Here is a 13,827-nt window from a genome sequence, read left to right as displayed (position 1 = left end):
TGTTAGCGATTTTTTATGGAACTTGACAGAGGGACAGCCTTCTCAAAACCAGCAAAGTTGCTACAGTTTCATGAAAATCTGTGGCTGAAGAGAGAGAAGAACCTATTAGCACCCCAGCATAGAAAACCTACAGTGTCACCAGCGAGCAGATAATCCATGCAGCAGGGGGATATTACTAATGTTCCAACCGTGATGAAAGGTTGCAACTTACTCAATGCTAGTCAACCCAAAGGTGCACCCCTAAGATATCTGGCTTCTTAGTTCTGCACCTCAGGACATCTTGTTCCCTGCCTCTTTCAGTGCACAGCAGGGGAAGAAGCAGCCTTTCACCCTGTCACTGTCTCCAGCAGTGACAAGGTCTCCAAAGCTTCAACCAATTGCAAGAACAGGCCATCTTCAGAAAAAAAGGAGACATATCAGCATTACTTGGGTAAGTAGGGAATCGTGGCAGAATTCCAATGCAAAAGAAGAGCATAGAGGAGGTGGAAGCAGGGATGGGCTACAAAGGAGGAATTTAGAAACATTGCCTGGGCATGTAGGGATGGTGTCAGGAATGCCAGAGCTCAGCTGGTTTCAACTTGCATGTCAAGGGTAACAAGAAGAGTTTCAACTGCTAAATTAGTGGTAAAAGGCTGAACAAGGAAAATGGCAGATGGTTACTGAATAGGGTGGGTGATTTAGTGAGAGTGGACACAGACAAACCTGAGGAACTCAATGTCTTCTTTACCTTAATCTTCACCAGCAAGGTCTCCCAGGCCTCAAGGCCTGGGATTCATGGAGGAGAAGGATGACCATTTGTGGATGAATCAGGGATTGCTGGAGAAAACTTGAGTCATACAAGTCCGTGGAATGAGAAGGCCTGTGTGCAAGGACGCTGAGAGAGCTGGCTGGTGCCACAGAAAGGCCACTTTCAATAATCTTTGAGAGGCCATGGATACCCCTGCCAACTGGAGAAATGTTGCACCTGTATTCAAAAAGGACTCAAAGGACAGCCCAGGCAACTGCAGGTTGTCCAGTCTCACTTCAATCCCTGGAAAAAACATGAACGAAGTTCTGTTGAATGATATTTCTGGACACATGAGGGATAAGTAGGCAATTGGGAATAATCAGCACGGGTTCACCGAGGATAAATCATACCTAGTGAACCTGCCTGATTGCCTTTTTTTGATGAAAGAATGGGATTTGTGGGTGGGGGGAGAGCAGTGGATGTCATTTACCATGAGTTTAGCAATATTTTCAACACCGTCTCCCACAATGTTCTTGTATCTAAGTTAGACATTATGGTCTGGACGGGTAGCCAGCTGGATGGGTAAAGTACTGGTTGGTTTGGGTCAGAGGGTTGTGGTTAATGAGTTGTACTCTATCTGAAGGCTGTACTGTGGCATCTACCCTAGGACCAGTCCAGCAGTAGAATGGGTTGCCGAGGCTCCATCACTGGAGGTTTTCAAGACCGGATTGAGCCTTTAGCAAACTGGTCTGACTTCATTGCTGACTCTGCTTTGAACAGGAGGTTGGATTAGAGACCTCCTGTGGCCTCTTCCAACCTGAATGATCCTGTAATTCCTACCATGAGTGCTCAATACTGGAAAACTGCTTTGGATGCAGAATCCTCTCCCAACACTATGTTGTTCCACACCCATTTTACAACCAAGGTACAGACACTTCAACTACCCCAACTGCTGAAAGACTTTCACATACCTACTGTCTCAGCATTTCCTTTCCTGATAGGAAACAAACACTTTTTTTGGTTTTTGGTTTGTTTTTTTTTTTTTTTTTCTTAATAGCAGGGACTGTTCAGTGTACAAGTTGTATAGCTGGGTCTGTTCAGTGTATATCACATACGCTCACACATCAGAGACCACAGGTTCCTCGGTACAAGTACCTACAAAACAAGAAACTGCTTAACTGAGAAGAACCTGTGACATCTGGCTTAAGCTGCCAGGTCCTGAAAACAAAAGCCAGGATAAAAAGAGGGTATAGGATGTGCTGGGGTATGGGGAAGAGAGGGTGACACTGGGGAGAAAGGGACTGATGGAGATGTATCAGGCAGAAGCGGAGCACCAGGGAAGAATGAGGAGCACCAGGGAAGAATGAGGAGGAGGTGCAGGGCAGATGGGGCCATTCTCCTTCAACACTAATCCTACCACTGTCCTTGGTGTGCAGCCCGCAACAAGTGGTGCCCAGTTCATGGGAGACGTGGTATACAGCAGAGGAATGAAGCTGCACAGAGCTGCTCTGAGTGCTTTTAGCTCCCTACAGCCCCAGACTAGTCCTTGCAGGGTACATACAGCAAGGCAATACATCTAGGAGGAGCATGAGGGGAAAAAAAAAAGAAATTTCCTCCCAGATGTAAGTGACTTGCAGATTCCTCTGATTATTCTGATCCAAACAGCAAAGCAGTTCTCTCCTGCTGCAGTTGTCCTTTTCCCTTTCTGTGGCCTTGCTTGACACGTACTTTCTGATATCTGCACCCAGGGTGACAGAGCTCTCATAGACAGCATCTCCTTCACTGTCCAGCTCCAATTCACTCCTGGACCCTATTTCAAGTAGAAAACAGCACACTATATTATCTTTACATCAAAAATAATGCAGAAAGGGGCTAAACAGGACAGCCTTGATTCTGCTCTGTCCTACAAATATGTGCAATTTGAGCTTTTCATATATTTTACTGACAAAATGGACAGCAGAGAGCAGAAGCAGTAAAGGTATTTCACATGGGATCCTGAAATCTGCCAGCATTATTCAGACTTCTTTGATGTTTCAGATTTTTGAGCTGAAAAAACGAATGGACATGGAGGACAGATCACGGGGACAGTGCCTCAGAGAAATTAATTTTCATGCAGGGCTTGCCTGCCAACTGGAGAGACCAGGGAGAGGTGGGAATGATGGTTCTCCTGGCAAGCACTGACCGCTGGGTCTTTCTACTGTCCCATACACCTGGGCCTCTTTCTAGCATGTTGATGTACAAGGTGCTCCCCATGTGTCAGCACTGACAGGTCAGGAGGGCAGTTAACTCAAGCACACAACCCAGGTCACAGCATGTCTCTTCAGAGCAGGGCAGAAGTTGCTGTGCATCAGCCTACAGCATATGAACAGCAGCACTCTTTTGTCAGCAGCTCATAAGCCAGGCAAACCTGGACAGGCATTTGTAGACATAGGAACAGGTCAATCATTAATATTACCTTAATAGTCCCACTTACTATTACTAAATGTCAGCCCTCAATTCCAACTGAGGGAGACTGGAAGGCACAATCTATCAGTCAGTAAATCTTGCTCACTAGCACAAACAACCCATACTTCTCTCTACCTTGCAACAAAAGGCTCAGCTTGGGGTTGAAATGGTTTCTTCTCCCTCCTTCCTCTCTCTCTCCCCCTCCCTCTCTTCCTCTCTCTCTCTCCCCATCCCCCCCACCCTCCCGGAAAATTTCAGCTAAAATTGTTCATGAGAGAATACTTGCATGCAGGATAACCCTCCCTATCCACTCTTCCAAATATGTCCAAAGCATTTGAAATAAAGCCCTTCTCACAGTAAATGACCCCAGCCTCTGACTGAGAGAGTGTTGTGCTTTTAGCAGGATGTGGTGAGGAATGGCACAAGGGTTTGAAAGGACTGAGCAAGAGGTGACACGGTGAATGACAGTGCCTTGGAGCCATTTCTGGAAACCATTGGCCTGTTGGCTTGGCAGTCTGGCTCCGTGGGTGTGGGAGGGTGATCAAATCTCAGGGTTGGGAAAAAGACATCCAGGCAATATCAATGTCCAATCAACCTGAAGTCACAGGTCTGGTTTGGGAGTGACGAAGGCTTTTCCTTTGTGCTCTTGGCTTTTTCCCTTGGAGAGTTTTTGAGAAGCGAGTAACAGCTAGTGTGGGTGTCTGCATTGGGGGAAGAAGATACTGCTGTCTGCAGCATATCAGTCATATAAAACCATAACCGAACTGTACATCCCGTGTCTGATAGACCCCTGTGGGTCGTAACATCCTCCTTTTATTCTCCTTCTCCTTTAGTCCTTTTTCTACTCCAGTAAGAGATCACCCTCGGACAGGGCTGCTCCCACAAGGCTTCCTCGTCCTGCTGCCACCATCACCCCCAACCACTGAAGATGCCGCTCTGGCGCTGCCCCGAGGGAAGAGTTAACGGTGACTCTGGCGATAACGCGGAGCTATCAGCGGGCATTAGTGATGTTGTTGCTGTTGTTGTTGCTTTAACGACACACGGGGAAAGAGAGGCGTTCCCCCCCCCAGCGCCTTAGCAGTTCCGTTTCGGAGCACCGGGCTTTTCCCCTCTGCCAAGCGCGACAGGGCAAACTCGGCTCCCCGGGCACGGGCAGCCGGCTCCGAGCCGGGCCCAGCACCCGCGGGAAGCGGCTGTCACTCGGCTTGGAGCGGCTCCGCAGAGCGCGCCCGCACCGCTGCCCCACGCTGCGGGCCGTGCCGGGCCGTGCCGGGCCGGGCGGCAGGCGGTGGCTCGGCCGGGGCCGCCCCGGGGAGGCCGACGAGCGCGGCGGGGCGGGGCGGGGCCGGGCCGGGCGGGGCAGTGCCGAGCCGAGCCGAGCCGAGCCGAGCGGCGATGGAGGGTGCCGAGGCGGCGAGCCTGCTGGGGGAGGGCGGCCGGGGGCGGCTGGCCCAGTTCAAGACCTACCGGCGGCGGTGGTTCCTGCTGGCCGCCGTGTGCCTGCTGAACTGCTCCAACGCCATGGTGAGTGCGGCGCGGGGCCGGCACCGGCCTGGCCGAGACCCGGCGGCGCCCGGCTTCCCCCGCCGCCCCCGCACACCCTCCCCGCTGCGCGGCTGGCGGACCCCCGCAGGCTGGGGGCGTGCGGGTCGCGGCCGCGCCGGGCAGCGGGGACGCTCCTCCGGAGGGGCGAGGGCGGCCCCGCGGCGGGGGGGGAAGGGGCGGCTGCCGGCAGCCCCGGGGTGCCCGAGCAGCCGAGAGCGCAGGAGGAGGCGCAGAGCAGGCAGGGCGAACAACCGTCTCTCCTGCCTGCCTGTGCCGGAGCTCTGGAGAGCGACTCTGGCTGCTGCTGCCCAGAGAGGATGGGGTGACAGGGCTCACCTGAGCCAAAACCACCTGCCATCTCTTCCTAGAAGCAGACAGGCAATCTTCAGGGCTCTGCCCCAGTGCCCTGTCTCAGATCCACCCCCTCATCCTTGGAGCACCGGGACTCAAGTTGTATTCGCACAGCACGGAGAAGCCTCAGCCTGGCCGTGCCCTAGGGACGGAATAAGTGGCTTTTCCTTTTGAACTTTGTTTCTCTGGTTACGGCTTGGGTCTGCACACCTCCCTTTCTGACCGGTGGGATGCGGGGCATGGAAGGGTGCTGATGGGGGAAGGGCAGGACGGGGCGGGAGCGTGTCTGTGATCTCGAAGAGCGCAGAAGCAATTACCGCAGCGTCAAGCCAGATTGGGATGGAGCAAAGTGTATTCTGGAGCACAGCTGAAACTGCTGCCGAGTCCACTTCGTAGGCCATGGGAAGGAACAGAAAGTATTCAGCGTCTGTGAGGGTCACACGTTTCAAACGTAAGAATAGGAGAACAGTCTTGAAACTCCTTGTGTAGAGGAGCAGGAGTTAGCTCTGCCTTATTGCTGGCCTATGACAGCAGATTTGTCTGGTCAGAAAAGAGAGCAGGCAGGTTTCCTTTTGGTATCTGTTGCACATAGAGAACAGTATGGGAGTGATTCTGTACTAAACATACTGGTACGTGAATTTCTATTGCCTACAGGTTTATTCTGAAAGACCTGAAAAAAATGGATGCCAGATCACATCCCACCTGTTGAACAGATTAAAACCAAGTTCAGAAATTATCAAGATAAACACATAAGATTTCCCCTTACCAAGTCCTAGTATGCAAGATGGAAGCCCAAATCTTTGCTCACCAAGTCATTGAGGACATTGTTGATAATTATCAGACTGATGTAGAATTATTCCTGTGCTTGAGGATTACCATGCTGCGAATGCAGGCTGTCTGGCAGCCAAGATCAGGCACTGCAACCTGCAAACATTTAAATGCTGGGAAGGAAGAGTAGGTATTCCATGATGCAAGAGTGCTGGAGTAGAGAAATGGAAAAACATAGAATTTGGCTGTATCTGGAAAACAAAAAATAAATGTGCTTTCTCAAGGTAAAATCGGTGTATCCTTGAAGAGTGTAAAAAAGTATCCTGCAGAAAAGCATTGTGAAGCCCTGCTGCTTCCTTGCAGTTAAATTGGCACAGCACAAGAACATTATGTAGCAGGAAAAAAATCCACCCTGCTAGAAGTGCACAGTGACAGCATGGGTGAAAGAAGCTGTACACAAACCTTTCCAGGATGTCTTGTCGGACTTTGGCTTTGCTGAAGCCTTAACAGTGAAACTGGTGGGTTACTTAAAAAGGTCCTTTCAGTGCATCTGCAAGTATAACTGTATCCTGAGTCGTGTTGCTGAAAACTTTGTAGCCCTGAAAGATTGTATTGTTGTCTCTCTGCTTGGTCTCTTGCCAACTTCCTGACTGTCCACACTATTATTTTCCCACAGTATGAACTTAAGCCAGAACTTCACCACTTCAAAACTGGGTGCTTAATAAATATCGTAGGTGGAAATTCTGTTTCTAAGGCACTGCAAAAGTCCGGAATGGCAAGTATGCTGGCATATAAAGTTGTAACCAAACATTTCCTGATGCTAAAGTTTCTCCTAAATGTTCCTGATAAAAATCACATTAAAATGGAGGGAGTGGTTGAAAGGCCACGAAATCAACTGGTTGCCTGCTGTTTAAAAGTTCCAGATGGAAAGATTAACTTACCAGTTCTGTGGTGTGAAAATTGCCTTGCAAGCTGTGTCCTCCATTCCTGTGCAGATGTTGCATGCAGCACTTTGTTCTATGTATTCCTGTGTCAGGCCCCTGTATTCCTGCAAAATGTATATGGTGAGGACACATGACTTTTGAATTGTCTGACTTGGAAAGTACAGATCACCTCATGTGCTGGACCAAGCTTCTAGTACGATGCCTTGTATTCCCCACTCTTACCCATGCCCACGTGCAGCTTTCTATTAGTGGCCTTCAGTGTCACTAACAGTGGCAGACAGGAGACAATCCTCAGGGGGAGAGACTGTCAGTGTCAGGAAGACAAAGCAGGAGCAACTTAAATTCAGGAAAGCACACTCGGTCATGCAGCAAGGGCACGCTCAGAAGGAAGTATTTCTTAGTTCAGCCTGTTTTAGGATTGTGATTGAGCAAAGCCAGGCCAGACCATGTGATGATGAAAAGGGCGCTCTTCCCTGCTTCCTCCTGTTCCACGTCATCGTGTGAAATCCCTTCTTTAACCAGAGCACAGTGGCGTAAATATGATATAAGGGAGGCGCTTACACCGACAATAAATAGCCCCTTACTTGAATCTCTGTTACTGACCTGAGTTTAAAAGCCTCTGTCTCTCCCTGCCGTACAAAGTGGGTACTATCTTACCAGGGACTGGTTCTCATTTCCTAAATACAGCTGTTCTGGAAATTCCTATCTGACAATGTAGCGTAAGAAGTCCTTACATTATCTTAAGAAGGCCATAAGTAGGCATCAGTATAATTCACTTGCTGCCTGAAGTCCTGGGCAGAGAGGCCGTTATGACCACAGCTAAGTTTAGATGATTGCTCCCCAGCTGTCTCTTGCAGCACTCCTGGTGAGGGGTGACATAACTATGCCTGCAGTTGCTCCACAGATTTGTTTTGTCAAACTGATGCTGTGGGTTTGACTGTATGGGTTTTTTAATCTGAAGACTTAATGTTTAAGAGTATTCATGGAGTGCTGACAGCTGCCGTAGCAGTAAACTGCTAAGGCAAATACCTCCTTCCTCATTGCCTCATTCCTGTGAAGCTGAACAGGTGAGAACTTTGTGTTTCACAGGAGGAACTTTTTCCTTGCCTTAGTGCTGGGGACAGAGAAATGCACAGAAGAATGAAACCAAGAGTGTTTCCTGCCCTGTTCTGCACTTGTCAGCGTGAGCAAGCTGAGGAGGAGGAGGGGAGCAGAGGGTTGGAGCAGGCTCACACTTGGCTGGGTGGTTCCTGACTCACCAGCCTGGAGGACTTCCACCACTGCTTAGTGTACTTTGGAGAGGAAGGAGAGCTGCACAAGTGGAGACTGGCATGCTCCAGGGCAGGGCGCGCACGCTCCTCGCCCACACCTGTCTGCTCCGGCAGTGCCCCTGTAGATATGCATGCACACACAGCTGCTGCTCCTGCTAGTCCTCCTGAGAGCTGTAGAGGCTAAACATGACATCTAGGCAGGGATCTGAACTTTCTGAAGATCACACCTCTGTCCTTAATTCCTAGGCTGCTGTGTCAGCATGGGTGCCTTCAGTTGAGGCCAGGGGCTGTTTGCTTCCAGACTGTCTGGCCCTTTTGACCTTGAAGATGAGGAGTCTGTTGTAAGGGCATCATAGCCCGGTCCCGGGGGAGGAGGAGGTGGCAGCCTGCATGTCTCAGAAAGACATCCTACATCACCTTCAAAGCAGTGTCTGGGTGCATGGGACAGAGCATGTTGGGACAGGGAGAGCTGCTGCAGGCAGTGCCTGACTGGGGATTGGTGAGCTGTGCCTGTGACAAAGCAGAAGGTCCTGTTTCATCTAAGTCATCCCCCTTGGCTCCTCCTTTTTAAGCTGTACATAAAGGGTATTACAGGGGCATTGCTACACTACGCACATCTATGCAGTATGCCAGACAGTGAAGAGCACTCCATATGGCAGCCTTTGCTAGCTGATACCACCATTGACATGGCAAAGTGGCGTAACTTCCACCCTGCCTGATTGCATTTGCTTGCCATTCTGCAAATGATTTTGCTTTTCACTTTTAGAATCTTGATTTCTTGGTGAGGAGGGTAGACATTGTTAACAGCTTGCCTTTCATGAAAAACAACATTTTTCGTACTGCTTCTGGCAGGTCTGCGCCTGGTTATACATGTGATGCATCGATATATCATTACTGCTCTTTGAGCTCCAAAAATCCTGGGGCTGTGTTTATTTATGCTGCCTTCTGCAGCTCACACCTATTGCTTACCAAAGTGTAGAGTCTGTATGGAGGCCCGCCTTCAGCCATCACCTTGCTACCACTGTAGACAGAGCTCACAGCCCACGGTGGCTCACAGCCTACTAGTAACCTCCTGCAGAAGTGGGAAGGAGGGCGAATGTTGGGCTCCCTTGGAATGGGTGGAGGGAAATTGGGTCCTGCAGGTGAAAGAGGTCCTGGAGAGTCTGTGTGGGAGTAAAATCAGTAAAGGCAATAGGGTAGAGGAACTGAACCTGGCGAAGATGGAGGTAGAAGGGGAATGAGAGCAGGAGGAAAACTAGAGGGTTTGGACAGATTCTGGGAGGAAGAGGGCTGGATCCATGTCTGAGAATCAGTTAAAGGTTTACAAGGGTATCAGAAAGAGCAACAAAGAAGCTTAGAAATGGGGGCAGGATGAGAACAGCTGTAACCTGTTCTTGGTTACAGGAGTGCCCAAGCAGGCCTGCAATTAATAGGGAAGGCAGCAGGCAATCTCTGGGAGGTGCAAGAGAAGAGATAACAAAATGTCAGCTAGAACAAAGTTAAAGCAAAGGGAGAGAGAGCTGAAAGTGGAGCCAGTACCCCTCCAACATCAGTACCAGTCAGGTGGTTTGAGTTTCAGTGCACTTGCTTTCCCTGGTGATCGCACACGCTCCATTGTTAAAGGAGGTGTGGAGGGGGCTCTCCTGCAATTGAGGATATAAATAGACTCTGGGTGGAAAACATTTCTGTCCTTTTCTTCCAGTGATGAGGCATGGCTACCCTATCAGCCAGCTGTGTGCTGAAAGCAGTGGGAGCTGCAGCTGTACTCCAGTGCAAGGCAGAACAGGCTCGTGGGTCTTCAGGGGACCTCTGTCCTCTTCATCAGTTGCTGTGCCCACTGTATGGAGCACAAGTTTTTATAGCGAAGACTGTGTGCTGAGGTATGACTTCCTGCCCAGACTAGCAGGCACTGGAGCTTTTGCTGTCTCTAAACTCAGAAATCACAGTGAAATAAACATGCTTCTAAGGCTTGAGCTCAGGAGAGGAGAAGCGTGTAGGAACTACAGTTCCTGCATTTGGAGAAGAAATGGTGTATGTTATTACAGTGGCTATTTCAACATCCTGCTAGATGCATATCTGAAGGGAGGGAAAAGTCCACCCCAAATGCTGAAGGATCAAATACTATGGTCTACAGCATGAGTCACCATGGCCAATTATATTGTATCATACTACAGCAGGAGCTGTCATTTGAGAACAAATAATGCAAAATCTGTGAGGTAATGCTGGGAAGTGAGTTTTGCCAAGTGTTAGGGGTTGGGCTCACAAACCCATTGTGGTGGTTTAGTGTTCAAAGCCAAGAGTCCCTGTGGTTGAGTGGCTTTGCGTGGGCTTCTGTGTACATGACTTGACCTAACTATGCCATGGCCCAGAGAGTGGTCTCCTGCTGACCTCCAATGTCATGCACTCCAACTCATTAAGCAGCCCAGCTGTGTTTTGGTGTGGGGGCTGCACAAGGTAGTTGTTGAGCAGTCAGGGTGTGGGACTCTGAGCTGGGTGCATTTAAATCCTCAGAGACAAGGCATTCCTGATCTGTGGAGTGCCAAGCTGGGAATTTTGTCAAAGTTTGCTAAAAGGTTTTGGTTACTTCTAGCCCTGACAGGGGTCAGAAGACACATAAGCCATAGTGGGTGAATGGAAATTGCTTGTCACCATTGCAAATCAGGTAGAGACATTGACAAGGGGCTGGACTCTCTCAGTTCTGCTGTGGTGACATCCACTGAGCTGCCTTCAGAGGAGCACATGTGTACATGGATGTAGCAGTGCAGCACATAACACAGACTCCCCTTGATGGCTTCTGCACCTCACACTGAGGCTCTAGGTGTGTGTGGCTACACAGACAACGGAGCTGAGTGCAGCTTGAGCAGACCACAAGGGCATATTTCCACAAAGTGAGGATTGTGCAGGGACTGAACAGGTGTGTAGACAACCCTGCAAGAACAGACGTGTCTGTCTGTTTCTCCTTCCTTTATCTGTCCCAGGAGCAACCAGTTTTTGGGGGCTGGCATCCTATAACCCCACACATTATCTCTCCTCCTGCATCTGTCACCATGATCTACAGTGGGGAGCTTTGATACTGTTTTTGGTGTGCCAAAGCTGAGTTAAGACAATGGCCCTTGGGGAGTGGAGGAGAAAGGAACCTCTCTCAGTCTCTATTCTGCATCTTTAGAGGTTACAGGGCTTAGACCTCACCAGGAAAGAACTGCATCGTCCTCACCCTGTTCTGCCTGAGGGTACGTCTATCACGGCAGTCCCGGCGTAAGTACCAGCCTTGGCAGTGCAGAGTTTCAGAAACAACAAGTAGGAAAAGGGCTCTAGCTCCCAGCAGAAGAACTTGCTAACTACTGTGGATGAAGTAATCGTAGCTGGGAAAACTAAAAGCGGAAGGTGGCATACTCACTTGCTTAGCATGGCAGTTTCCTGTGTTGGCAAAACCTCACAGTGCCATCTCTTTGTTGCGGGAGCATTTGGCGGCCACTTTGACCACAGCTCCACCTCGAGCTCCATTGCCCAAGGAGCTCCATTGCCTGCTCTTAATTTCTCTGTTAGAGGAACACGTGGTAAACAACCCCTGCCTGAAGGGAGGCAGAAACATACTTTTTGTCTCCAAACCCATAAATAAACCCAATTCCTATTCTGAAGAACAAACGCAGTCTGGAACTTCCTACCTTCTGCGCTTTCACACATATACACTAGAACTGGAGCTCTTGCTCAGGATAGAAATACAGGCCAGCCCAAATGCTTGTTTTTCAGCAAGGAAGGGTTTTACCAGGTCCAACGGACACATGCCAGAGTGCTTGATTCCAGCTTGCCTAGATGTATACGGCTACTGAAGACAAAATGCTCTGCTCTGGATTGTGGTTTCATTCTCCTAATGATGTCATGCATGGGTGAGCATCTAGTGTGGAGGAACAGGAGGGGTGAAAACGTACCTAAAGCTGGCTCACAAAATGTATCATTTCTTTAATTAAAGTAGTTCCTGGTATAGTGTTTCATCACCACCACCCCATCTGGAAGGCAGTGAGGAACTGAGAATTGCTGTTGCTAGAAAGACACAGCTGGGTTTTGTTTAGCAGCAGTTTAGCATCCTGTAATCAAACTAATGCTCACGCCTTCGTGATGCTTGTAACATTTAATCAGTTACATTAGCATTAAACATTTAAATTCCCATCCCAATCTGATGGAGATCAGTTCTGGAAAAACAAAGGTGGGTGAAATTTCTTCCTGAGACAAGACGGTAACATCATTTCACTATAATTTATTATTTTAAGCTCATTTTATTAGAAGTCTGCTGCAAGTCTCCCAGTGACCTGGAATAGCCTCCTTCAGCACCCAGCATCTTCATCCACCTGATTGTAGAAGCTGAGTAAACCACCCCCTGCCAGACCTTTGACTGATCCCACCTGGGTGTGTCTGAGCCCAGCATGGTGATGTGAGCTGCCTGTGGAATGCAGGAGATTTGGCATGTGAGCTCCTTTCAGAGAAGAGGAAAGGGCTGATGCTAGGAGTCCTTGCTAGGGCACTGATGATACATTCAAAACATCTCTGTTAACTGCCATTTACTCATTGCATCCCTGCTAGGATGCATGTGGCTATTCTCACACAGTGACACTTAAAAAAGAAGAAAAGCCTATCTCCCCTACTGCTTCCATTTAATGTGGCAGTTTTTCTGGTCTCTAGCGTGTAAGAAGTAAATAGGAACACTGGAAATAACAAGTAGCAAAGTGTAGGGACACACCTTCCTCTGAGGTTACCCAAGCCCTTTTTCAGTTACACATTAACGCCACAGCTGATGCTGTCTGCAGGATGCAGGCTGTGAAGAGGAAGCTTGTGACAGCAGAGAGGGGTACCTGGAAAGAGGCAGTGGCTGGATTTCTTTTGTAGGAAGCTATAGCTGAAGTTTTTGTTCACATTTCTGCAAACTTTATCATCTTGAGTATTCAGCTGCAAGATCATCTTCTAACAGTGGAGCAGCTTACACCCACATTATTGAAACCTGTTCTCACGTTAGGCCAGTCTTTTTGAAAAGCACTAGAGAGGGTATCTTCACAAAGAATCCACAGAAACATCCTTAAATTTGGGGAGTACCCTCATTTTTTTCTTGTGGGCATGATCTCAGGACCTGATTTGGAGATCACTGCAGGCCTTATCATTCTTAGAAGAAAGCAGAAGCAGACAGCAACCTTATAAAACCAGCGCCTGAAACAAGATTTAGGGAAATATTTTCAGGTATGGCACTGGAAAGAAAAGATGGATAGTTATTAAAGTACCTCTCATGTTTCCCTGTTACATGTTCTGATATATTGAATAATGCAAATTTCAAGGTCCTTTCCTAACCGTTGCGTGTGTGTAGGACAGCATGGAATAACGTCTCTCTTGGCTGACACATAGCAAAGTTGTTCTTACAAGGCCACATACAGGGGTTACCAATGCAACCATAAGTACCAGGCTGAGTTTAAGAGTCTCTTAGCTGCAGAGAGGAGATGGCAGCCTCTGTTTTGTTTATGCTGACATAGAAGGATTGCTTGTGGTTTACATGGATTGCTTGTGGTTTACATCAGGTAAGTAAGTGCATCAGAGGCCAACATGATCAACCTGGGGACAGAAAAAGATACTGACCTCTGCTTCTGCCAGCTCCCAGCAGCAGGACTAGGGGATTGGGGATGAGGTAGTGAAATGGATGGGGTGCTCTAGGCAAAGATAATGGTGATATCAGTGGTAAAATAGTCCTAGCATGAGTAACTGCAGACACTGGGGGTTTCAATTTTTATTACCAGCC

At 48.8% G+C, this 13,827-nt stretch overlaps 1 protein-coding gene across 2 annotated transcripts in view; it reads left to right on the top strand.

The window, feature by feature from the left end:
• The first annotated feature begins 4,016 nt into the window (after positions 1–4,016).
• SLC49A3 (solute carrier family 49 member 3) overlaps positions 4,017–13,827 on the top strand; it is a 29,230-nt gene continuing 19,419 nt past the window's right edge. The window contains exon 1 of one of the 2 annotated variants that reach the window (XM_072860045.1): positions 4,017–4,137. Coding sequence is in view for 1 of the 2 variants with exons in the window: in XM_072860044.1 (XP_072716145.1) it covers positions 4,568–4,696 (129 nt within the window). In the remaining variant the exon portion in view is untranslated. Of the gene's footprint in view, positions 4,138–4,548; positions 4,697–13,827 lie in introns of those variants that run through there. The other variant, XM_072860044.1, reaches the window with a different exon arrangement.

The sequence above is a fragment of the Ciconia boyciana genome, chromosome 4, assembly GCF_034638445.1.
Source record: "Ciconia boyciana chromosome 4, ASM3463844v1, whole genome shotgun sequence".
Lineage (NCBI taxonomy): Eukaryota > Metazoa > Chordata > Aves > Ciconiiformes > Ciconiidae > Ciconia > Ciconia boyciana.
This window is presented reverse-complemented; position numbering and strand designations above follow the sequence as displayed.